The 25,851-nt window shown below is 37.3% G+C and overlaps 1 protein-coding gene across 1 annotated transcript in view; it reads left to right on the forward strand.

The window, feature by feature from the left end:
• The window catches only part of LOC138327080 (uncharacterized), a 114,816-nt gene that overhangs the window by 57,294 nt on the left and 31,671 nt on the right, over positions 1-25,851 (forward strand). The window contains 22 exon segments of the mRNA XM_069273066.1: positions 1,181-1,277; positions 2,036-2,123; positions 2,953-3,073; positions 5,505-5,592; positions 6,088-6,222; positions 7,652-7,710; positions 8,850-9,025; positions 9,360-9,418; positions 9,813-9,909; positions 12,129-12,317; positions 12,542-12,765; positions 13,363-14,125; positions 15,628-15,738; positions 16,140-16,253; positions 16,474-16,674; positions 17,182-17,347; positions 22,721-22,892; positions 23,353-23,499; positions 23,798-23,887; positions 24,395-24,501; positions 24,878-24,959; positions 25,350-25,496. Coding sequence (XP_069129167.1) covers positions 1,181-1,277; positions 2,036-2,123; positions 2,953-3,073; positions 5,505-5,592; positions 6,088-6,222; positions 7,652-7,710; positions 8,850-9,025; positions 9,360-9,418; positions 9,813-9,909; positions 12,129-12,317; positions 12,542-12,765; positions 13,363-14,125; positions 15,628-15,738; positions 16,140-16,253; positions 16,474-16,674; positions 17,182-17,347; positions 22,721-22,892; positions 23,353-23,499; positions 23,798-23,887; positions 24,395-24,501; positions 24,878-24,959; positions 25,350-25,496 — 3,433 coding nt within the window.

Below are 25,851 nucleotides of genomic sequence, written 5' to 3' on the forward strand. Positions count from 1 at the left end.
ATAGCCTTGGTGATATATACATTATTGGTTTACTTTAAGCCCTGCCTGACTGATAGCCTTGGTAATATATACATTATTGGTTTACTTTAAGCCCTGCCCGACTGATAGCCTTGGTAATCTATACATTATTGGTTTACATTTAAGCCCTGCCTGACTGATAGCCTTGGTAATCTATACATTATTGGTTTAATTTAAGCCCTGCCCGACTGATAGCCTTGGTGATATATACATTATTGGTTTACTTTAAGCCCTGCCTGACTGATAGCCTTGGTGATATATACATTAAGCCCTGCCCGACTGATAGCCTTGGTAATCTATACATTATTGGTTTACTTTAAGCCCTGCCCGACTGATAGCCTTGGTAATATATACATTATTGGTTTACTTTAAAGTCCTGCCCGACTGATAGCCTTGGTAATATATACATTATTGGTTTACTTTAAAGCCCTGCCCGACTGATAGACTTGGTAATATATACATTATTGGTTTACTTTAAGCCCTGCCCGACTGATAGCCTTGGTAATATATACATTATTGGTTTACTTTAAGCCCTGCCCGACTGATAGCCTTGGTAATATTTACATTATTGGTTTACTTTAAGCCCTGCCCGACTGATAGCCTTGGTAATATATACATTATTGGTTTACTTTAAGCCCTGCCCGACTGATAGCCTTGGTAATATATACATTATTGGTTTACTTTAAGCCCTGCCCGACTGATAGCCTTCGTAATATATACATTATTGGTTTACTTTAAGCCCTGCCCGACTTCACAGATAGCCTTGGTAATATATACATTATTGGTTTACTTTAAGCCCTGCCTGACTGATAGCCTTGGTAATCTATACATTATTGGTTTACTTTAAGCCCTGCCCGACTGATAGCCTTGGTAATATATACATTATTGGTTTACTTTAAGCCCTGCCTGACTGATAGCCTTGGTAATATATACATTATTGGTTTACTTTAAGTCCTGCCTGACTGATAGCCTTGGTGATATATACATTATTGGTTTACTTTAAAGCCCTGCCCGACTGATAGCCTTGGTAATATATACATTATTGGTTTACTTTAAGCCCTGCCTGACTGATAGCCTTGGTGATATATACATTATTGGTTTACTTTAAGTCCTGCCTGACTTATAGCCTTGGTGATATATACATTATTGGTTTACTTTTAAGCCCTGCCCGACTGATAGCTGTGAAGAAGATGGGAAGCCGTGGTCATGTAGGTTGGATTGTATTACACAACCCGACAAAAGACAAGATCGGATACAAGGTAACAAGGCCATTATCTGTTTGATATGGAACATGATATTTTTGAGAAGAAGAAAATCAATAATAATTCCATGATATCATAAGTAATGAATATCTCTATCAGGAAAAGCTCTCAATTTAAGGTCTAAGGTTTTACAGCTAACTAAATGGTGAATCTAAGCGATCTGTACGTTGTAATGCAATTTGGCAAGATACCATGTTTTAATTGCTCCGAATTGCTTTGAAATATTCCCTTTTACACTGTCAGCTACATGAATATCCCACTAGACTGTTTTTATTTTACGTCCTATTCCCAGCAAGGATCATTTAAGGTCGGGTCCAAAACGGGAAGGAAAGCCTTAGTATCTGAAGAAAAACAACTGACCTACTGTCAGTGTCTAGCATCTGCCAGATGTGAACTTTGAACTCAAAACCCAGATATGAAATTAGGCTAGTAATGATACATATGAACACTTTAAAACAAGGCTATGTTTTGTCTTTTATATAACCTTATAAGTAAGTTGTTATGTGTGACCGTTGTCTATTCTGTATGTTATTGTATGGTCAGATTGCTGAGGATTCCTTGATTGTTGTCTATTCTGTATGTTATTGTATGGTCAGATTGCTGAGGATTCCTTGACTGTTGTCTATTCTGTATGTTATTGTATGGTCAGATTGCTGAGGATTCCTTGACTGTTGTCTATTCTGTATGTTATTGTATGGTCAGATTGCCGAGGATTCCTTGACTGTTGTCTATTCTGTATGTTATTGTATGGTCAGATTGCTGAGGATTCCAGTGAACCAAACAGGAAATACTTTATAGGAATACTGGATCCCGGGGAATCAAAGGCTTTCGAGTTAAAACCAAGTAAGTAAGGTTACTGATTGGTCCTTACAGACTGTAGCGGGACCAAAATGATCAATCACTTGTTGCTTATTATGTAAGGGTTAATTATAGAGCAAAGGCACAATGAAATGGTCGTTATAGGCAGGTGGTTAGTAGTCACTAACTGTATTTATATATTTTTTTTCTTGCAATCATAGACTTCACTTTCCAGTAAAAGATTTATTCAAGGTTGCCGTTACACTCATGTTTTTGGTTAGAGATTCACAATTTTAAGTGTCTGTCTCCCACAAAGATATGTCTCATACAATGTGAAAAAAAATCTCATATTTTATTGTATTGTCACACATTCTCTCACCATGATCATTAACTCACTTAGCCCTGAGTTTTTCCTACTGGACTGGTCTTGACTTTAATTTACAAGAGTCTAAATGTGTCCTCAGGTGTGAGTGAGTTACAATGCATAATCCAATTAAAATTTGCACTTTTAACTACCATTAGTAAATATCATACAAAAAAACAAACAAACAAAAAGAACAAGCAAATAAAAATCCTTGAATATTGTAATAATATACTTTATATCAAAACTACAAATGAAACAAAATGGGAATATTTTCTTTGTCAGCTTCAAATTTAGTATGAATGTTTTTAACTATTTTAAAGTACTGTAATTATCCATGAAAGTGCATAACACTAATTTGTATTTGATTTCTTGAAAATGTCATCTGAACAAAATCTGTCCATTTGAACTATCTCATGGTATCACTAGCGGCTGGCTTCCAAGGCTTGTTCACAAAAAATTTACAAGAATAAAAGGATGATTGTTAGCAGCATGATAACTTTTTATTTTCAGATTTCCCAGCTGTTTCACACCAAATCATCAATTGGATTGCCCTGGAAAAGTCCAAGACCTACACAAATGAGTTTCTGGATGAGCAATTTAGTGCTGCTGAAGATAATATCTACACTCATAGGTTAGAGGATTACATTATCTGTGTTATCATTGTGTAACCCTGGTCAATACTAGCGGCAATATATCGCTCGGCTAGAGAGAACTTTTCTTTAGCTTGAGCATCAGACTAGTAATTCAGAGGTCCCGAGTTCGATCCTTGGCAGAGGTAGGTATTAAATTTATTGTATATCCTGCACCCTGCTACATTGGTGCCCATGTAGGGACTCGGGAATGGTACCTGCGAAGGAATCGTTGTGACCCCTGGGAACTCAAGGACGAGTTGTCTCCTGGAGGGGGAGTATGTAACCCTGGTCAATACTAGCCGCAATATATCGCTCGGCTAGAGCGAACTTCTCTTTAGCTCAATCGGTTGAGCGTCAGACTAGTAATCCAGAGATCCCGAGTTCAATCCCTGGCAGAGGCAGGTATTAAATTTATTGTAAATCCTGCACCCTGCTAAAATAGTAACAATTTCTTAATTCTTAACTCTCAGCCTCATTTTAACAACTGTATATTATCATTGATTCAAAGAGCCAACCTCAGTTACTCAAAGTCAGCAAGGGCTTAGAATTATCTGATTATTTGAGTTGGCTGTAGGCTTAGAATTATCTGATTATTTGAGTTGGCCGTAGGCTTAGAATTATCTGATTATTGGAGTTGGCTGTAGGCTTAGAGTTATCTGATTATTTGAGTTGGCTGTAGGCTTAGAATTATCTGATTATTGGAGTTGGCTGTAGGCTTAGAATTATCTGATTATTGGAGTTGGCTGTAGGCTTAGAGTTATCTGATTATTGGAGTTGGCTGTAGGCTTAGAATTATCTGATTATTTGAGTTGGCTGTAGGCTTAGAATTATCTGATTATTGGAGTCGGCTGTAGGCTTAGAGTTATCTGATTATTGGAGTTGGCTGTAGGCTTAGAGTTATCTGATTATTGGAGTTGGCTGTAGGCTTAGAATTATCTGATTATTGGAGTTGGCTGTAGGCTTAGAGTTATCTGATTATTGGAGTTGGCTGTAGGCTTAGAGTTATCTGATTATTGGAGTTGGCTGTAGGCTTAGAGTTATCTGATTATTGGAGTTGGTTGTAGGCTTAGAGTTATCTGATTATTGGAGTTGGCTGTAGGCTTAGAGTTATCTTATTATTGGAGTTGGTTGTAGGCTTAGAATTATCTGATTATTGGAGTTGACTGTAGGCTTAGAATTATCTGATTATTTGAGTTGGCTGTAGGCTTAGAGTTATCTGATTATTGGAGTTGGTTGTAGGCTTAGAGTTATCTGATTATTGGAGTTGGTTGTAGGCTTAGAGTTATCTGATTATTGGAGTTGGCTGTAGGCTTAGAGTTATCTTATTATTGGAGTTGGTTGTAGGCTTAGAGTTATCTTATTATTGGAGTTGGTTGTAGGCTTAGAATTATCTGATTATTGGAGTTGACTGTAGGCTTAAAATTATCTGATTATTTGAGTTGGCTGTAGGCTTAGAGTTATCTGATTATTGGAGTTGGTTGTGGGCTTAGAGTTATCTGATTATTGGAGTTGGTTGTAGGCTTAGAGTTATCTGATTATTGGAGTTGGCTGTAGGCTTAAATTTGCTTTAAGTTTGGTTTGGACGAGCAAAATGCTGCATTCGACCCAATAAGTGCCTGGGGGTACATAAAGATTGAGAAAATCAAGGGGTTGCTTAATGAAACTTTTCACATTATCAATGCACAAAGTATGTAATTAAGCCACAAGTCAATTAGCAAAATAAGTACAATAACTGGCTTATAATGAATACGCTTACATAAAAATCAAATAAGCCTTCGGCGATCGCAACTAATTACAGCGACTGACAGAAGGGACCATTCAGACAATATGCATAGATATTGTCCCTTTCGTTTACCTGTGTATTCTATATGTATTCATTGTTTATGTTTTGTGTATGTCCGTGACCGTCCTTAACATATAATTTGATTTGTTCTTCTTGTGTCTTGACAAAGGGGCAGATCACCTCGAAAATTCAACAATCTTTTGTCCACACTGTTAGAATTACTTCTTTGCCCTATACATCAAATTCATGGTTATAATGTAGTAATTTTCATTCCCCATCAAGGTTCGTATCAGATGTATGTAAATAAGTGAATTACTGAATTGGATTCATATTTTCTGTCTGCTTAGTGACCTTCAGGGTAAGAAAAGAGAGAGGGGGCACTTGCAAGAATGGAAGTGCTTACTGTGTAGAATAGGAATGTAGAAATTAACTTAGTCTTTGTGTTATAAAAGTTGGAGTTTGTGAGGTTCAACTGTATTTACATTTACTTTATATTGTAACTGTTCTGAATCAAGTGGATCAATTGGTAGAGCACTCTGGCTAGTGTTCTGAGGGTCCTGGGTACAAATCCCAGTCTGCCAGTAGATATTACAAAAAGGATTGTAATATCTTTAATTTTAGAATTCTAATGAAATGTTATATTGTAGACTACAGATGAGAAGCTTATCTACATCATCTGACCTTGACATTGAAGAGTTAACCCTGGTCAAAGATAATCCCAACCCAAAGAACAAGGTAAGTCATCTTGTTACTATTCTGGTAATGAAAGATAAATCAAATTACCTCTTGATAAAACAATGTTACAGTGTACCCATGTTCAAGTTTTGAAATCTTAAGATTATTCTTAAAATTGTTTTAAAATGATACTACAATAGTTGTCTAAACCAGATGCCACCAGAACCAACATATTTTGCCTGTATAATTACATGTAGGTTTCTGGATTATGCAGGTTTAAATCAATTAATTGATAAATTAATGAATGAATTAATCAAATTATTTGATTAAGAAGCAAAAATGCCATATACAGTTATGCTTGAATAGACAGGGATCTGGAATAAACAAGGGTCAGTTTTGACAAGTTATACTGTAACACCTACCAAAACTATAGAAAAACCAGGAAATACTCTTTTCTGAACTCTAAGAGATGACAAGACACTTGATTTGCCTATAGCACTAAAAAATGATGAAATAAGTATGAAATGACATAACATTCTAATTTCATTGTGACAGAAAAAGATTTGTCTGGAGGTGTACAAAAACCAGACCTTGGTAGAAAAATACTGGATTAACATAGGATCATATCGACTAGAACTGCCGTCTGTCGACAAGATTGGTCACTGCTTGGTCAAATCTCCAAAATGTCCGGTAAGACTAACCAGAATTTTAGTAAACAGTAAACCTTAATGAAAATTGATGTATCGTATTCATACTTCTTATTCTTCGCAATGTAAATCTTGCCAAAATCTAATGAATAATTATTTTGACAGACTTTTTTAATGTTGTTTTGAAATATTTTCTGCATGGATTTTGCTTTTAACAGAACTTATCAGTCCTTTGTTGTTTGAATGAAATATTTATTGAACTACAGCATTAAATGGACTTGTGTAATACTTTAGTAAAGCTTATAAGTTTATATTTAGGGCCCCGCATCGAGATGCGGGTGCCCTATAGTAATCAGGTTGTCCGTCCGTCCGTCCGTCCGTCCGTCCGTCCGTCCGTCCGTCCGTCCGTCCGTCCGTCTGTCCGTTTTTTTTCTTTTGCACATTAATGATGGAAGGGAGTGGAGTATTTTCCCCATATTTTACATGATGATTCCCCATCCATCCTAGATCTGCTTGGTAATTTTTCAGGCTGAAATTAAATTAAAAAATCGGCCATCTTGGATTTTAACATTTAAAAAAATCACAATGTTGTTGCTCTTAACTGATAAACATTTTGTTATAACATTATGATGCAAAGTTGTTCAGAATTAAACAAGGAGTTGACTGTCCAAAGGTAAGGTCATGGGCCAAGGTTACTAAGTCAAAGGTCAAGGTCAAATTTAACAAGCAAATATTTGTAGATCTTATGTGATGGGTAAGAAATAACATTTACTATGAACTAGTATACAATATTCACTTAGAACAGTTTCATCTAACTTGATATTTTTTTTCAGAATTTATCCTGAAGTAAGTTTTTCCAGAGACAAAGAAAAGATATACCATTCCGCAGATACAACTCTTATGGGAAAAATTTTTTTTACATGATTAAAATATTTGAGCAAGACCTTTATTCCCTTCCTTTCACATTTGTTATGTGTTTCTTCAGCAAACTATGAGGTTTACCTTGTTTAAAAGGGATATTTGAGCTAATTGTATGCTCTTATGGTAATGTTAGCTTGGAATCAGGATTCAAGTTAAATACTTGGAAGACTTTTTCCAAAGAATTATAATAATGTACCATCATCGGTTTCCCAATTAATGTTGACATTAATTATTTATTAGCAACATATAGCTAACACGGAAGAATTCGTTGTCAAAATACTACTTTTCCACTTAAGCACGTCAGACACATAGCGGGGCCCTTTCTGACGTGTCAGTGTTCTAGTTCTGTACAGTAGTTTTTTTTCATGTTTCAGAGTTATCTGCCCTTGTAACTAGGTATTGATCGTTTTGTCATGTGTTTATAAACAATGTTCATGTACAAAGGTGACATAACATTCTTTACATAACTTTGAGGGCAGATAACTCTGTAATATGTATATACTGTGAATACTAAAATGACAACCTGGCTATAAATTGACTTCCTGTTACAGACTTTCCTGTACCCTCCCTCTCTACAGAAGGGGATGAAGATTGTAGTCAAGGTGGACAAGTAAGTCGGTCCAGATTGGCACATTTCTTAGCTTATTTATATACTGATTGCTAACTTTCACTCCTCACTTACATATTGATAATTGACTTTTCACACTTGATTTACATATTGATTGGTGACCTTTTGCACTTGACGATTGGTGACCTTTCACACTTGATTTACATATTGATTGGTGACCTTTTACACTTGATGATTGGTGACCTTTCACACTTGATTTACATATTGATTGGTAACCTTTCACACTTGATTTACATATTGATTGGTGATCTTTCACACTTGATGATTGGTGACCTTTCAAACTTGATTTACATTTTGATTGGTAACCTTTCACACTTGATGATTGGTGACCTTTCACACTTGATTTACATATTGATTGGTAACCTTTCACACTTGATTTACATATTGATTGGTGACCTTTTACACTTGACGATTGGTGACCTTTCACACTTGATTTACATATTGATTGGTGACCTTTTACACTTGATAATTGGTGACCTTTCACACTTGATTTACATATTGATTGGTAACCTTTCACACTTGATTTACATATTGATTGGTGATCTTTCACACTTGACGATTGGTGACCTTTCACACTTGATTTACATATTGATTGGTGACCTTTTACACTTGATGATTGGTGACCTTTCACACTTGATTTACATATTGATTGGTAACCTTTCACACTTGATTTACATATTGATTGGTAACCTTTCACACTTGATTTACATATGATTGGTGACCTTTCAAACTTGATTTACATTTTGATTGGTAACCTTTCACACTTGATTTACATATTGATTGGTGACCTTTCACACTTGATGATTGGTGACCTTTCAAACTTGATTTACATTTTGATTGGTAACCTTTCACACTTGATTTACATATTGATTGGTGACCTTTCACACTTGATGATTGGTGACCTTTCAAACTTGATTTAAATTTTGATTGGTAACCTTTCACACTTGATTTACATATTGATTGGTGATCTTTCACACTTGATGATTGGTGACCTTTCAAACTTGATTTACATTTTGATTGGTAACCTTTCACACTTTATTTACATATTGATTGGTGACCTTTCACACTTATGATTGGTGACCTTTCAAACTTGATATACATATTAATTGATGACCTTTCAGTGACCTTGCTGAAGCAGTAATTACAGAGCTGTATGAGGGTGGCGGATACTGTATGGACTACATGCCTGAGGGTAAAAATGAGCTGGAGACTTTGTGTTTTCAATCTGACTCGGGCCTTGGAATCAGTACTTCTGAATGGCAGGATGATGCCAATGTTCTACTTCTCAAACTTGATTGTAAGTTTTCAGTGTCCAGCTGTTTTATTTACGCAGACCCTAGTTTAACAATATTTCCTTGAATTAAGGAAAACTGACTTGTTAATATGAAATATACAACAATTTCATAAGAAGTTATAAATCTGAAAGAACCTTCCTGATCTTTGTAGTGCCTTAATATGGAGAATTTTAAATTCAAAGGAGTGTTCTTAAAAGAGAGCCAAGATATCATTTGATATCACACGTACAGGACGTTTTTTCCAATTTGTAGTTTGTACACGATAGTTATATACATTGAGCATTAGATATTCTGTCTGTAGCGGTCAGATAAAGCTAGTATTTTATTTGTCCACAGCTGACAAGATCCACCTGAATAAAACCTTTGTCCCAGCGCCACCTTTCCTCACCACCTCGGTAAGACCATGACATCAGACCATGACATTCTATAAGAGCCTGATATTTGGTAAAATGACAAAAAAAAACATTCAGATTGGTCAAAAGCCTTCCTCAATGACACAATTACAATATTTTATGTACCATTTAAATGTCAACCATGACTTATTGATTGATTTTTTTTTGGCTTTCATCAGAAAAACAAGTATTTAACATTAAATTACATGACCTTGACCTGTATATCTCTATAACCTTGATAAATGACTCCTATAAACAATATGAACTTTGATATTTATCTATGTTTTAACTTAACCTGTAAAATTTAATGACCTTGAACATTTGACTTCAAATAATTACCTCTCCAGATTTACCTTTATATTTAAATCTATCTTTGACCTTGACGTTTTGCTTACAGGGCAGTGCCAAGGCTCTGGTATCTCTTGATCCTGATTGGAATATCAACACTCTACTGAGGTTTAGTACCTGTAGCCAAGTTCTCACTCGAGTCACAGGTAAGTAATACTAAAGTTCTCAATCGAGTCACAGGTAAGGAATACTTAAGTTCTCACTCGAGTCACAGGTAAGGAATACTAAAGTTCTCACTCGAGTCACAGGTAGGTAATACTTAAGTTCTCACTCGAGTCACAGGTAAGGAATACTTAAGTTCTCACTCGAGTCACAGGTAGGTAATACTTAAGTTCTCACTCGAGTCACAGGTAAGTAATACTAAAGTTCTCACTCGAGTCACAGGTAGGTAATACTTAAGTTCTCACTCGAGTCACAGGTAAGTAATACTTAAGTTCTCACTCGAGTCACAGGTAAGTAATACTAAAGTTCTCACTCGAGTCACAGGTAAGGAATACTTAAGTTCTCACTCGAGTCACAGGTAAGGAATACTAAAGTTCTCACTCGAGTCACAGGTAAGTAATACTAAAGTTCTCACTCGAGTCACAGGTAGGTAATACTTAAGTTCTCACTCGAGTCACAGGTAGGTAATACTTAAGTTCTCACTCGAGTCACAGGTAGGTAATACTTAAGTTCTCACTCGAGTCACAGGTAAGAAATGATGTGCTTATTAAAGTTCTCACTTGTGACACAGGTTTCTCACTTGTGACACAGGTGAAATATATTCTGGTTAAAAAAAAACTTTTATTTAAATGGATGTATGGATGTGAAGAGCAGGAAGAGTGCTGTTGAGAAAACCTATGTGATTGGGCAGGTTACCCCTGACCTTTCACATTCGAGTGGGAGATGGAACCCTGGCTGGTTTGGTTAAAGGCGAAGGGCTTAACCACCACACCATCTGATCACACCCCTAAACAATTCTCAAATGAGTCAGTAGAAAGATAAAGATATATATTCTCAAAGAGTTGTTTTTCCTCACATATTAGCTTTCTCTTTTTCATTTTGTTAGTAAAATATGTCATACTACAATAAGGTGGTTTTATCATATTGTTACAGTAAGACTATTTAATTAAGGCTTATTTTAATTCTATACTTGCAGTACAGTATGCTTAGTGATGTCATCACATAATTTAGATGAGAAAAAATTACAACCACCATGTACCCTTGAGGACTGGCTGGAGGGTTACAGTTTACAATGGTTATATTGTGTTACAGTACAGGAACAGTTACTCACCTACCAGTCTCGTACCCTTGAGGACTGGCTGGAGGTTACTGGAGGGTTTACAGTTTACAATGTGTATATGTTTTTGTTACAGTACAGGAACAGTTACTCACCTACCAGTCTCGTACCCTTGAGGACTGGCTGGAGGGTTACAGTTTACAATGTGTATATGCTTTGTGTTACAGTACAGGAACAGTTACTCACCTACCAGTCTCGTACCCTTGAGGACTGGCTGGAGGGTTACATTTTTGACAACAATGTGTATATGCTTTGTGTTACAGTACAGGAACAGTTACTCACCTACCAGTCTCGTACCCTTGAGGACTGGCTGGAGGGTTACAGTTTACAATGTGTATATGCTTTGTGTTACAGTACAGGAACAGTTACTCACCTACCAGTCTCGTACCCTTGAGGACTGGCTGGAGGGTTACAGTTTACAATGTGTATATGCTTTGTGTTACAGTACAGGAACAGTTACTCACCTACCAGTCTCGTACCCTTGAGGACTGGCTGGAGGGTTACAGTTTACAATGTGTATATAATTTGTGTTACAGTACAGGAACAGTTACTCACCTACCAGTCTCGTACCCTTGAGGACTGGCTGAGGGTTACCGTTTACAATGTGTATATAATTTGTGTTACAGTACAGGAACAGTTACTCACCTACCAGTCTTGTACCCTTGAGGACTGGCTGGAGGGTTACAGTTTACAATGTGTATATGCTTTGTGTTACAGTACAGGAACAGTTACTCACCTACCAGTCTCGTACCCTTGAGGACTGGCTGGAGGGTTACAGTTTACAATGTGTATATGCTTTGTGTTACAGTACAGGAACAGTTACTCACCTACCAGTCTCGTACCCTTGAGGACTGGCTGGAGGGTTACAGTTTACAATGTGTATATGCTTTGTGTTACAGTACAGGAACAGTTACTCACCTACCAGTCTTGTACCCTTGAGGACTGGCTGGAGGGTTACAGTTTTGACAACAATGTGTATATAATTTGTGTTACAGTACAGGAACAGTTACTCTCCTACCAGTCTTGTACCCTTGAGGACTGGCTGGAGGGTTACAGTTTACAATGTGTATATGCTTTGTGTTACAGTACAGGAACAGTTACTTACCTACCAGTCTCGTACCCTTGAGGACTGGCTGGAGGGATACAGTTTTAACAACCATGTTGACTCCACGTTTGCCTTCCTGCCGAGAGAACTGGATGCCAGGAATCTCATGTTCCCACATTTTGACTCCATATTTGATTCTGTGGCTGTGCACAGACTATGTTTTTCAGCCGGTAGGTTTTTTCAGAATGTTCATGGTCCATATCTTCTGAAAATAAATTTTCTGCCTGACTTATGTTTAATCCTATATCAGCTTTCAATCATATTGAATTTTGTTTGACATTCCAAGATCTTGAGAGTTAATGCTTTGAAATTATTTATTATCAAAGAGGTCAAATATGCAAATGTCAGATATCTTTACATAATAGATAATACAGTGAATGGTTTTATATTACAGATCAGTTACGCCATTTCCAGCCTACCCACAAGCTGAAGCTGAATGTTCCGATCCATTTTGTGGATATCCCAGGGTTCATCCCCACAAAGACTATTCCCGGAGACCTCTCCTACGGCTGTTTGTTCCAAGGCTGGGTGTACATCGCACTATTGGCCCAGTATCTCCGACTCCCAACGTACAAGAATCTCTTCCAAGGGGATCTCAGCGGTCTCAAAAGGCCAGAGGTCAGTAGTGAGATGTATGTTATAAGTTTAGATTAGCACATCTACTTTCTATCACAGGGTTTGGCTTAGACTGGCCACCAGACCGTACGTTGTTCTAATGCTAGATTATCTCCCCCTAGTTTGAAACTTAAAGAATCAAACATGTAGTAGAGACACAAATAATCAATCCAAATTTAAGTGAAGTTTTGAATACTCTAGAGACTGGTGGCCAGTCTAAGTTTAGCTGTCAGTTGAAATTTTAAGAGACATTTTCTTGAAGGTATTCACTATTCTTTTTAGTACCAAGTAAACATATCCCCCTCCCACAAAACAATTACAATAATTAAAAAAAATTTACCCCCCCCGGGGGGGGGGGAAGGAAACCTGTTTGTAAAATTTGATGTACATTTTATGAGGAGTCATGCCTCAACTTGGTTTGAATCCATAGTTTTGATACATCCCCGTGTATATATACCACCCTAGAATCATTTAACATTAATCATTTTTTCTGTGACGTTGCCTATTATTTTGCAATTTGGATCAAAATGAAGGAACTTATGAGGCTCCTTTTGGATTATATGTAACTTGCATGTGACAATTGAATTTTTTTTTAAACAGATTGAGAACTTGTTGTACCGTCTGCTCCAGCCGTATGCCTCCCTTTGTGGAGTTTATGCTAGCCAGGTAGGAGGGTTACCTAACCAAGAGAACCCTATCAATGGATCAGCCAAGATTGCAGAACTCATCAAAGGACAAGACACTCCATATTTAGTGAAATTCAAAAATGAGCCATTCTCAGATGCAGAAAAACTCATTAAAATACAAAGAAACTATACATGCAAAGCTCACAACTTGTCTATCAATGGATCTGCCTCAACGTTTCCTCCGAACATGCAGCTCAAGTATGAATACTTTGAACCATACAATGAACTAGTAAATGCGTTTTCTTGGGATCTACCAGATCTGCCATCTCTTCCAAAAGACTTCTTCTCCAAGTTCTCCAACTTAGAGTGTTTATTTCTGGCCCAGTGTAAGCTTGCTGAAAACCCTGTTATCCCATCAGGCATTGCAAAGTGTAAATCCCTTGAAAACGTGTCACTCCGAGGCCTTGGTGTGTCCAAGCTCCCAGCGGACCTTCTCCAGGGACCTGCTCTCAAGTCTGTCACATGCTCCAACATGGTGGTGAAAGACATCAAGTTTGATGCCCCAGATAAAAGTAACCTAACAAAACTGGTCCTGTCAGGATTAGTGCTTACAACCCTGCCAAGTGGAATCTCCGGTATCAAGTCACTAAAGGAACTTTACTTAGACAACAACATCCTCACCAGTCTGCCAGACTCGCTCAAGGATCTCCCCAAACTCAAGGTGTTATCTCTCAAAGGTAAATCAATCAGGACCCAGTTTCATGAATGTTCCTCAAATTTAAGGATCAAATTAACTAAAAATATTCCATAGGGATGCATTACAAATTGAAGAGAGGCTCATGTAATGCTTTCCTATGGAGAATTTTTAGTAATGAAATTCTTTAAAGTTAAGGAATGTTTGTGAGACTGGGCCCAGGTATTAAACTGAAAGTTGTGATTCTTTTAGAGGTAAAATTCTTAATCAAAATGGAATTGCATAAAGTGCTACTGATATGGCCCCTGATTGGTTCATGCTAAAGACAGACTTCATAAATTAAATTCATGCCAAAGACAGACTTCATAAAATAAACTCATGCCAAAGACAGACTTCATAAAATAAATTCATGCCAAAGACAGACTTCATTAGATAAACTCATGCCAAAGACAGACTTCATAAATTAAATTCATGCCAAAGACAGACTTCATAAAATAAACTCATGCCAAAGACAGACTTCATAAATTAAACTCATGCCAAAGACAGACTTAAATTAAATAAATTCATGCCAAAGACAGACTTCATAAAATAAACTCATGCCAAAGACAGACTTCATAAAATAAATTCATGCCAAAGACAGACTTCATTAGATAAACTCATGCCAAAGACAGACTTCATAAATTAAATTCATGCCAAAGACAGACTTCATAAAATAAACTCATGCCAAAGACAGACTTCATAAATTAAACTCATGCCAAAGACAGACTTCATAAATTAAACTCATGCCAAAGACAAGTTTTTACGGTAAATTAAATAAACTCATGCCAATGAAAGACTTCATTAGATAAACTCATGCCAAAGACAGACTTCATAAAATAAACTCATGCCAAAGACAGACTTAATTAAATAAATTCATGCCAATGAAAGACTTCATTAGATAAACTCATGCCAAAGACAGACTTCATAAAATAAACTCATGCCAAAGACAGACTTAAATTAAATAAATTCATGCCAATGAAAGACTTCATTAGATAAACTCATGTCAAAGACAGACGTATAAAATAAATTTATGTCAAAGAAAGACTTTAATAAAATAAATTCATGCCAAAAACAGACATAAATAAAACAAATTCATGCCAAAGACAGACTTCATAAAGTAAACTCATGCCAAAGACAGACTTCATAAAATAAATTCATGCCAAAGACAGACTTAAAAAAAAATTATGCCAAAAACAGATAAATAAAATAAACTTGTGCCAAAGGCAGACTTCATGCCGAAGACAGACTTTATAAAATGAATTCATGCCAAAGATAGATTTAAATAAAAAGATATATTCAGAGATGACTTCAGTAATGATTGTGCATTAAAACATGATAGTGTATTTGTTCATTTATAAAGAAATTTTCTTTGCAACATTGCAGCTATTTTCACATTTTGTAACCGTTTGTAACTTTTAAAAATCATTCTTAGCCATGTTTGTTCATACAATCAGTTGCTTATAACATCACATTAAAATCTGTATAATTTATTCTGCTGTTTATCAGGAATTCCTTGGGTGACCTTCGAGGGTGCCAGGACCAAAATCACCCGTCACCAATATGATAGCTGGCTCGAAGAAAACAAGAGTGTTGTCCATGTACTTGGCCAAAAGGCAAGTATTCCTAATTCTAATTAAATTTATCCTAGATATAGGACTATGCGTGGCTTGCTTTATCCATCTATCTGAAGTGCTAGATGTTGCTAAGGAATCACTATCTTATCACCAGGAGAAAAAAAAACCAACTTAACACAGGGATAAAAGCATTCAGCAACATAAAACACAAATGTTCTGTTATAAAAGATCCTCTAAATATTTTAAGTTTGATATGAGATTTTGTTGTTTAAAAATTTGCCAATAACTTTTTCTTTTGGTTTCGAGCAAAGAGAAATATGACACAAGCTACAAGATGATAGATGACAAAGTTAAGAGAATATGATAATTATGTTTATCTGAAATTATTATCAAATTGATAATGTGATTTGAAGTTGTTGAATGGAATTTCTTATCTGCAGGAAGTGGAGGATTTTTTCAACAAATATGACATCAACAAGAACAGTGAGCTCGATGAACAGGAAATTGCCCATCTCAATCTCTACCTGTTTTTCAAAATCCCACGCTTAGAAAACAAAAGTAAGTTACAAAAATGCAATTATTTATCAATAATCAGGAAACCAAATTTTAAGTTCTGAATTTACTGTATAAGGACCCCTTGACTATAAAGACCATTTTACATAGTCCAGGGGTGGTCTTTATAGACAGCTTTAACTGTAGTACATGCATATGCTTTGTTTCATAGTATTGGTCACTGACAAAGATATTTGATTTATAATTTCATGATTTTACATTTTAGCCAGAACAGATGAATTTGGAGGAATACCCTCGGTCATATTTGACCTCACTAACCTCCAGGAGCTGTACCTGAACAATCAGGCGATCACACTGGTCCCTAAACAACTGAGTCAGCTACAGAATTTACAGATCCTCGACCTTAGTCACTGTCCACTACTGGAGAGTATTGAAGGCTCGGTCGGTCTCATCCCAAACCTCAAATGTACGTTTATACCATGATAGTATATAAAATATCATATTAATAGTAAAACATGGTCATAACGAACCTCTGTGGACCAATGAAATCACTTCGTTCTAACCATAGTTTGTCATACGCATATTATATATTCTTATAGGAACCTTGACGGGGAATGAAAATTACTATATATGTTATAACCATGAAGCGTGCTCATTATATTCGTGTTTTACTGTATAAGGAGAATATCAATACAGATACAGTTTTGCTAGAAGTTTTCATGCCATAGATAAGTATTTATGAAGGAAAGTAGGTTGAGAAAATCTAAAAAAAAAAAGAGAGACAATATTCATGCTGTCACCATACTGTCACACAAGTAAATCTATAAAGGGCTCCTCCTATTAACCTGTTTAGTCTAGCTTACCCTTATATATATATAATGTAACATCATTTCAAATTATTTAAAGTCTCTGTACATGTTATTCAACTGTAAACTGAGGTTTCTTTACTCATTGTATTTGAATACTTTAACAGCAATTCGTCTGACCAGTTGTCCCTCACTTCGGACCCCTCCCAACGAGGTGGTCAGCAGAGGATTTGAGTCTGTCAGGGCATATCTCAAACGTCTGGCTGGAGGCTTCACAGAATGTCGCAGAACCAAACTCATGTTTGTTGGATTGGGAGGAGCTGGGAAAACCAGGTACGTCATATGTGTTTTTGTCTCATACAAAATACTATATAGCTGGGTATTTTAGCAAGGATGCATTTTTGCGATTTTGCAGGACATTGATGAGATCACGGAAATTTGATCTGTGAAATGTTGAGAATTATTTGGATTGTATATACATTTGTGTTTCCTTTAAGCAAAATCATGAATTTTTGACTCACTAAAATTTTATATTCCTAGATGTTGGTCTAAATCGCAAAATATTTTGAACAACAAAAATAATCGACTATACAGTAAATTGTATATTGGAGGCCTAGTAGTTTAAATGACTAGCATTCTAACACTATATATCGTTATTTGTATGTACGGAACCCACCTCTAGTTATTCAATTAAGGTACTACAGCGGAACTTGCTTGATACAAACTTGGATAATTCGACAACCTGGCTTAATACGAAGTATTTGCTGGTCCTGCTCGAATTCCTTCTTTATCTTTGTTTAACAAACTCGGAAAATTCGAATTAGGAAAAACTAGAAATGTTCGTATAACTCGAATTGAGATTTTTTGGCCACGAGATCGCCCGAAAATGCTGATTTCTTTTTCATAAATATGATGTAAAACGGCATTTCTAATGTCGCTTATAACTACAAAAACACAGAAAAGCTATTTAATGTTTAGCAATGAACCTAAGTTGTATCGTATCAACAATCATCAGCGATCATAGATTGTAAAGCTGCAGTACATGTTCATTACTTACATAAACATTACCCTGACATGATAAAAAAACGGGTGCTCTCGGCGGCCTGTCACCTATATGGTGTAATCACTCGAGCGGAACTAATCTCTAGCCACCTGCAGACACTCTGTTCCAAATGCAATCACAACTTGAAGCTGTACACAATCTCCGTTTTTATAGAGCCATGCTACAATTATTTAAGGAATGATTTTTATTGTTTGTTGTTTACTGATGTGTAAACTGCATTTTTTGTACAGATATTTTAAATGGTGAATGGTCATGTTGAAATATCTGTTCAAAAAATGCAGTTTACACATCAGTAAACAACAAACAATAAAAATTATTCCTTATATTTACATTTCGATTGACCATTTCATTCAAATTAAGTGTTTAAATGAAATAAAATTCTGTTTTTCCAATGTTATACAATCGTTGGAACAGCCGGTCAATTGATGGAATCTAGGAACAGCTGGCTTCAATTTGGCGGGAAATGTTCAGAGAGTACACAAAATATAGTTCCACATAGACTTTATCTTTTTTCATCCCATTTACACAATATTTGTTAATTTTTTTATTTGCTGATATATAATTTAAGATTTACAAAACATTCATACATATCCAATCTATTGAAGATGTTTCATACAGAATCAATAGGCCTAACCGGATGCGCATTCACACTACTTGCGGAAGTCAGTGTTCCGGTGTGTGTATTCTTGCGCGGCAACCACTGCCTTTACGCATGTGTAAATGATTTCGCAGTTGGTAAGGTTATATAGCAAATAGAAAACGGAAATGTAAATATTTAGGTGTGAATAATGCAAGTGCTTTGAACTTTTTACTTGGTAAAATAGACTTTACACCATTCACCAGCCACCATCGTTTGATCAAGAGTTGACATGCCCAGAATTACTTTCTACATAACTTCCAATGAGCACTACTCCCAAAACATGAGAGTCGACTGGTCAGCTGTTTTTTATCGGACGTTATGTTGCTGACTGTCAAACACAACGTACTCGAAAAGTGTCTCGTCGTGCTATACCTCTAACATTGTTCACAGGCGTCTGCATCTGGTTTAGGAAAATATCCTACCCCTATTATATATCATATAGTAGGGGTAGGTTATTATATTTTTATCAAACCAGAAGCAGACGCCTGTGCATTGTTGGAGTATATGAACACATGTGTCTCAGTGACGTAAGTTATGTCTGTTTTTTAGCTCACCTGGTCCAAAGGACCGAGGTGAGCTTATGGGATACCGCAGCGTCCGGCGTCCGGCGTCCGGCGTCCGGCGTCCGGCGTCCGGCGTCCGTCAACAATCGACTTCTTCTCCATAACCGCTGGTCGGATTTCAACAGAATTTGACTGGTAGCATCCTTATGGGCTACTAACTAAAAATTGTACAAATGATGGGGCTGACCCCCCGGGGGCCTGAGGGGCGGGGCCAAAAGGGGTCAATTTGGCTATTCCCATATAAACGAGTCAATTTGGCTATTTCCATATAAACGACTTCTTCTCTGAAACCAAGTATGGGATTGCACCCATAATGCAATGGTAGCATCCTTATAGGGTGGGGATTCAAAATTGTGCAAATGATGGGGCTGACCCCCGGGGGCCTGAGGGGCAGGGTCAAATGGGGTCAATTTAGCTATTTCCATATAAACGACTTCTTCTCTGAAACTAAGCATGAGATAGCACTCATAATGCAATTGTAGTATCGTTATAGGGTGGGGATTCAAAATTGTACAAATGATGGGGCTGACCCCCGGGGGGCCTGAGGGGCGGGGTCAAAAGGGGTCAATTTGGCTATTTCCATATAAACGACTTCTTCTCTGAAACCAAGCATGGGATAGCACCCATAATGCAATGGTAGCATCCTTATAGGGTGGGGATTCAAAATTGTACAAATAATGGGGCTGACCCCCCGGGGGCCTGAGGGGCGGGGTCAAAAGGGGCCAATTTGGCTATTTCCATATAAACGACTTCTTCTCTGAAACTAAGCATGGTATAGCACCCATTATGCAATGGTAGCATCCTTATAGGGTGGGGATTCCAAATTGTGCAAATGATGGGGCTGACCCCCCCGGGGGCCCTGAGGGGCGGGGTCAAAAGGGGTCAATTTGGCTATTTCCATATAAACGACTTCTTCTCTGAAACTAAGCATGGTATAGCACCCATAATGCAATGGTAGCATCCTTATAGGGTGGGGATTCAAAATTGTGCAAATGATAGGGCTGACCCCCCGGGGGCCTGAGGGGCGGGGTCAAAAGGGGTCATTTTGGCTATTTCCATATAAATGACTTCTTCTCTGCAACTAAGCATGGTATAGCACCCATAATGCAATGGTAGCATTCTTGTAGGCTGGGGATTCCAAATTGAGCAAATGATAGGGCTGACCCCCGGGGGCCTGAGGGGCGGGGTCAAAAGTGGTCAATTTCCATATAAATGACTTTTTCTCTGCAACTTAACATGGGATTGCGCTCATAATGCAATGGTTACATCCTTATAGGGTTTGGATTCAAAATTTTGCAAATGATGGGGCTGACCCCCCGGGGGCCTGAAGGGTGGGGTCAAAAGGGGTCAATTTGGCTATTTCCATATAAACGACTTCTTCTCTGCAACTAAGAATGGAAGAGCACTTATAATGCAATGGTAGCATCCTAATAGGGTTGGGATTTGAAATTGTACAAATGATAGGGCTGACCCCCGGGGCCTTAGACGGCAATAGATGCGAGGTCAAAAAGGTCAATTAGGCTACTACTTTCATATAAATTACTTTGTCTCTGAACCTATGTATTGGATAGCATATTTGTATGGTATCAATAGCATCATTGTATGGTTGTGATTCAAAATTAAACTTTGGGAGTCAATTTTGCTTATTTTTCTAATTGTCAGAGTCTTGTGATAATTACTAACAAAAAACCAGGTGAGCGATACAGGCCCTCTGGGCCTCTTGTTCTATGTGCGGGAAAAAATTGTTGTGACTGCAGTTGATGAATTGATATTTTTGATTTATTTCGCTTTTATTGTTAGCTCACCTGGTCCGGAGGACCGAGGTGAGCTTATGGGATACCGCAGCGTCCGGCGTCCGGCGTCCGGCGTCGGTAGTCCGTCAACAATCGACTTATTAATTCTCCATAACCGCTGGTCGGATTTCAGCAAAATTTTACTGGTAGCATCCTTATGGGCTACTAACTGAAAATTGTACAAATGATGGGGCTGATCCCCCGGGGGCCTGAGGGTCGGGGCCAAAAGGGGTCAATTTGGCTATTTCCATATAAACGACTTCTTCTCTGAAACCAAGCATGGGATAGCACCCATAATGCAATGGTAGCATCCTTATATGGTGGGGATTCAAAATTGTACAAATGATGGGGCTGACCCCCCAGGGGCCTGAGGGGCGGGGTCAAAAGGGGCCAATTTAGCTATTTCTATATAAACGACTTCTTTTCTGAAACTAAGCATGGTATAGCACCCATAATGCAATGGTAGCATCCTTATAGGGTGGGGATTCAAAATTGTGCAAATGATGGGGCTGACCCCCCCGGGGGGCCTGAGGGGCAGGGTCAAAAGAGGTCAATTTGGCTTTTTCCATATAAATGACTTTTTTTCTGCAACTAAGCGTGGTATAGCACCCATAATGCAATGGTAGCATCCTTATAGGTTGGGGATTCCAAATTGTGCAAATGATAGGGCTGACCCCCCGGGGCCTGAAGGGCGGGGTCAAAAGTGGTCAATTTCCATATAAATGACTTTTTCTCTGCAACTTAACATGGGATTACGCTCATAATGCAATGGTTACATCCTTATAGGGTTTGGATTCAAAATTTTGCAAATGATGGGGCTGACCCCCCGGGGGCCTGAAGGGTGGGGTCAAATGGGGTTAATTTAGCTATTTCCATATAAACGACTTTTTCTCTGCAACTAAGAATGGAAGAGCACTTATAATGCAATGGTAGCATCCTTATAGGGTTGGGATTTGAAATTGTACAAATGATAGGGCTGACCCCCGGGGCCTTAGACGGCAATAGATGCGAGGTCAAAAAGGTCAATTAGGCTACTACTTTCATATAAATCACTTTGTCTCTGAACCTATGTATTGGATAGCATATTTGTATGGTATCAATAGCATCATCGTATGGTTGTGATTCAAAATTAAACTTTGGGAGTCAATTTTGCTTATTTTTCTAATTGTCAGAGTCTTGTGATAATTACTAACAAAAAACCAGGTGAGCGATACAGGCCCTCTGGGCCTCTTGTTATAATTTTGCAACCACCATCGACGATTTTGATATCTTTCTTTCTCACATCATTTTACGACACGGAGCAAGTAGATCTATTACCATGTAAAGAGATCGTCAGTAGACTTAATTGAGAACTTGCTTAATTCGAACACTCGGATAACTCGAAGTTTTATCTCGGTCCCTTCATGTTCGTACTAACCAAGTTCCTCTGTAAATATTTGATTTTGTCATAGCTCAACAATATCATTATGTATCATTGTACGCATGTACGCACGTACGAATGAAAAAAAATCAAATATCAGGAAAGATGTATAAGTCTATGATTCTATTTCAATTTTTTTTAAATATATGTATTTTGAAGTTAAAAATTTGCTCTTCACATATCTTTTTTGTTTGCCTTATTCTAATGTCATGAAATCATGTTTGTAGCTTGTTGCAAGCCTTGATGAGTTCAAACAAGAAAACAGCAGGTACCCAGAATGCCCAACTGACAGATGGCATAGAGATCAAACCCTGGACAGTGAAGACAGATGAAGGGCTAGATATTACCTATAGTACCTGGGACTTTGCGGGTCAGACAGTCTACTACAACACACATCAGGTATCGCCCTCTATAGGTCACTCAGGGGAGACAACTCACATTATGTAACTCTAGGATGTTCTGTACCCCTCTATGGGGAGACAACTCACATCACATAGGGCCTTCTGTATCACTGAGGGGAGACAACAAACCTTAAGTAGTAGGGCCCTCACTATCTGACTATATAGCTTACTAAAGGTAGACTACACACATCAACCTCTTGGTAACTCACTAAGGGGAGACAACTCGCATTGATGAGGTCCCCTCTTTACGTAGAATAGATAAACACCTGATGTATTGTTCTCTGTATTAAATGACATTAAGGAGAGACTTAGCCATGAGGTGGACCAGTTTGATAGATAATGATCCTTCAAGCTTAACTCTGATACTAATTAACATATATTTGTAATACAACAACACAGAAATCAAGAAGATATAGTGTAACAGTTCTGATAATTATAATACATACTTGTTATTCCAGTTTTTCCTGTCTAACCGGGCCGTGTACATGCTCTTGTGGAACATGCGTATGGGATTTGAACATGCAGGTTTGGACTTCTGGCTTAGTTCCATAGCCTGTCACGCACCTAAAACTCCCATCATTGTCGTCGGCACACAGTGTGACCAGGTAATTACATTCTAACTTTGTTGTTGAGGTGTATTGGATTAAGGTTTTTTACCCCATCTGATGGAGATATCTGCACTTCTGGTTAGGGTAATATCTCTCTGTCTTACCCAGGTTAAGACAGCCTGCACATGTCAAACATTTATGCGTGATTAACAGGAAGTTGTAAAACATCATATGCAAATAAACATTAACCTGTTCAGTCCAATTGGACATTCTATATAACGTTTAACCATGACTTCGTGCTTGTCAGTAATAAGTATGTATACTAATTGTACATATTCTGATGTTGCTTCCCAAGGTTCCCAAGGTAGACATTCCAGAGAATGACCTGAGGAAACGTTACCCACAGATCACCACTTTTCACTACGTCAGCTCCATCAAAGGCACAGTAAGTATTGGGATCATTCTTCTTCTACAATGATGTAAAGCCTTGAGTCATACGTTTGTGTATTGGATATGTAGGTAGAATGTAAAGTCAGAATTGTTCAAAAATCTAACTCTTAATGCTGAACAGTGTGGATATATGTATTTTAGAACATTTTAGATTCATATTACAGAGTAATCTTCACTTGCAGTTATCTATTGATGTGACGTCATGTGTTTGTGAGCGTAACGTCACAAGTTTCGGAGAAAACAACATGAATTGCGCTCACAAAATAATGATGTAACAATCAATACCTACCCACAGGGAACTAGCCCTATAACATGCAAAGACGGAATAGTCTAGAGTTAAATTTTTGCAGAAGATTAAGCTGAAAATTAAAAAATGACCATAATGATCACTAAATTAAATTTGAAGTTTTAGAATATTTCTTGTTGAATGGTCCTTTGTTTCTTGTTTTCAATTGCAAGTAAGTATTGCATGTAAAATTATTCCATTGTTGTGTAATTTTAGGGTATTGCTGAACTGGAGAAGCAGCTCATTGCCAGTACACTAAGTCAGAAGTACATGGGAGAAAAGATTCCACAGGTCTGGCTCAATCTGGAGAAGAAAATATTAGCGTGAGTCTAGGATTCATACATTAATATCTATTTCTATCTAATTTGCATGTTCTCAGAAAGGTAGAAGGAGGGGGGATGGGCCTATAATTTTGTGTTGCTTTTACCTAGGCCCAAACTTCTCCAAACGAAATGGCACCATTATTCAAAACTTCAGTATTTTTAACATGAAAATTAATTGACATAGTCTTTCTTTGACTTAGTCATTTTAACCTACATTTTAATTTTGTTATCCACAAATTTTTGTCTGTGTATTTGTGACATTTGATTATGCAATTTCAAATTTAGATAGGGATTATACCTTACAATAGAAATATTCAAATGTAGTGAAACTATTTTAAAATATGATTTGAAAACCGTCTTGTTTTGATGAATTCAGGGAGCGCTCAAAAAACAGCATCCTGAAATGGGAGACCGTCAAAAGCTTTGCCATAGATAATGGTATCTTTGATGACAAAGATGTAAGTACATTGTAAATCAGTACAAAGAAAATAAAAATTTAACCTCAGCCAAAGCACATCTTGGTGACCTTGAAACGGAATGTTGTTTGTAATAAGTTTGAATTTTAGACATCATAGTTATATGAAAATTAATCTAATTTTGAAAATTTATATAAAATTGATTAGTATTAACACAAATGTTTGCTTGATTTCTCAACAGCTCAAATGTACTCAAACAATTGTATAAAACTATAGATGAATGCATGTTTGTCAGCAAAATCTGCCATCATGAATTAATGTATTCACGAAATATATGTTAAAAATAACAAAGATGCAAAATATTGTATATTTGATTAAAGTCTTTGAAGTTGTAATAAGACAAAAAAGCACACTGATATTTCATATGAACAGGTGAAGCAGGCAGTGAAATTCCTTGACGACTTGGGAACCTTACAGTACTTTGACAATGATTTCCTCCGCGACCGCGTCGTCATTAATCCTCAGTGGATTGTCAATGTCATGGCATGTGTGGTGTCTGTCAAACAGTCCCTCATACAGGTGTGTATGTTTTATAAGTGCTCCTGTCAAACAGTCCCTCATACAGGTGTGTATGTCAAACAGTTCTTCATACAGTATGTCAAACAGTTCTTCATACAGGTGTGTATGTCAAACAGTCCTTCATACAGGTGTGTATGTCAAACAGTCCCTCATACATGTGTGTATGTCAAACAGTCCCTCATACAGGTGTGTATGTCAAACAGTCCCTTATACAGGTGTGTATGTTTTATGTGTGTGGTGACTATCAAACAGTCCTTTATACAGGTGTGTATGTTTTATGTGTGTGGTGACTGTCAAACAGTCCCTCATACAGGTGTGTATGTTTTATAAGTGTTCCTGTCAAACAGGCCCTCAT

This window comes from Argopecten irradians, chromosome 7, assembly GCF_041381155.1.
Source record: "Argopecten irradians isolate NY chromosome 7, Ai_NY, whole genome shotgun sequence".
Lineage (NCBI taxonomy): Eukaryota > Metazoa > Mollusca > Bivalvia > Pectinida > Pectinidae > Argopecten > Argopecten irradians.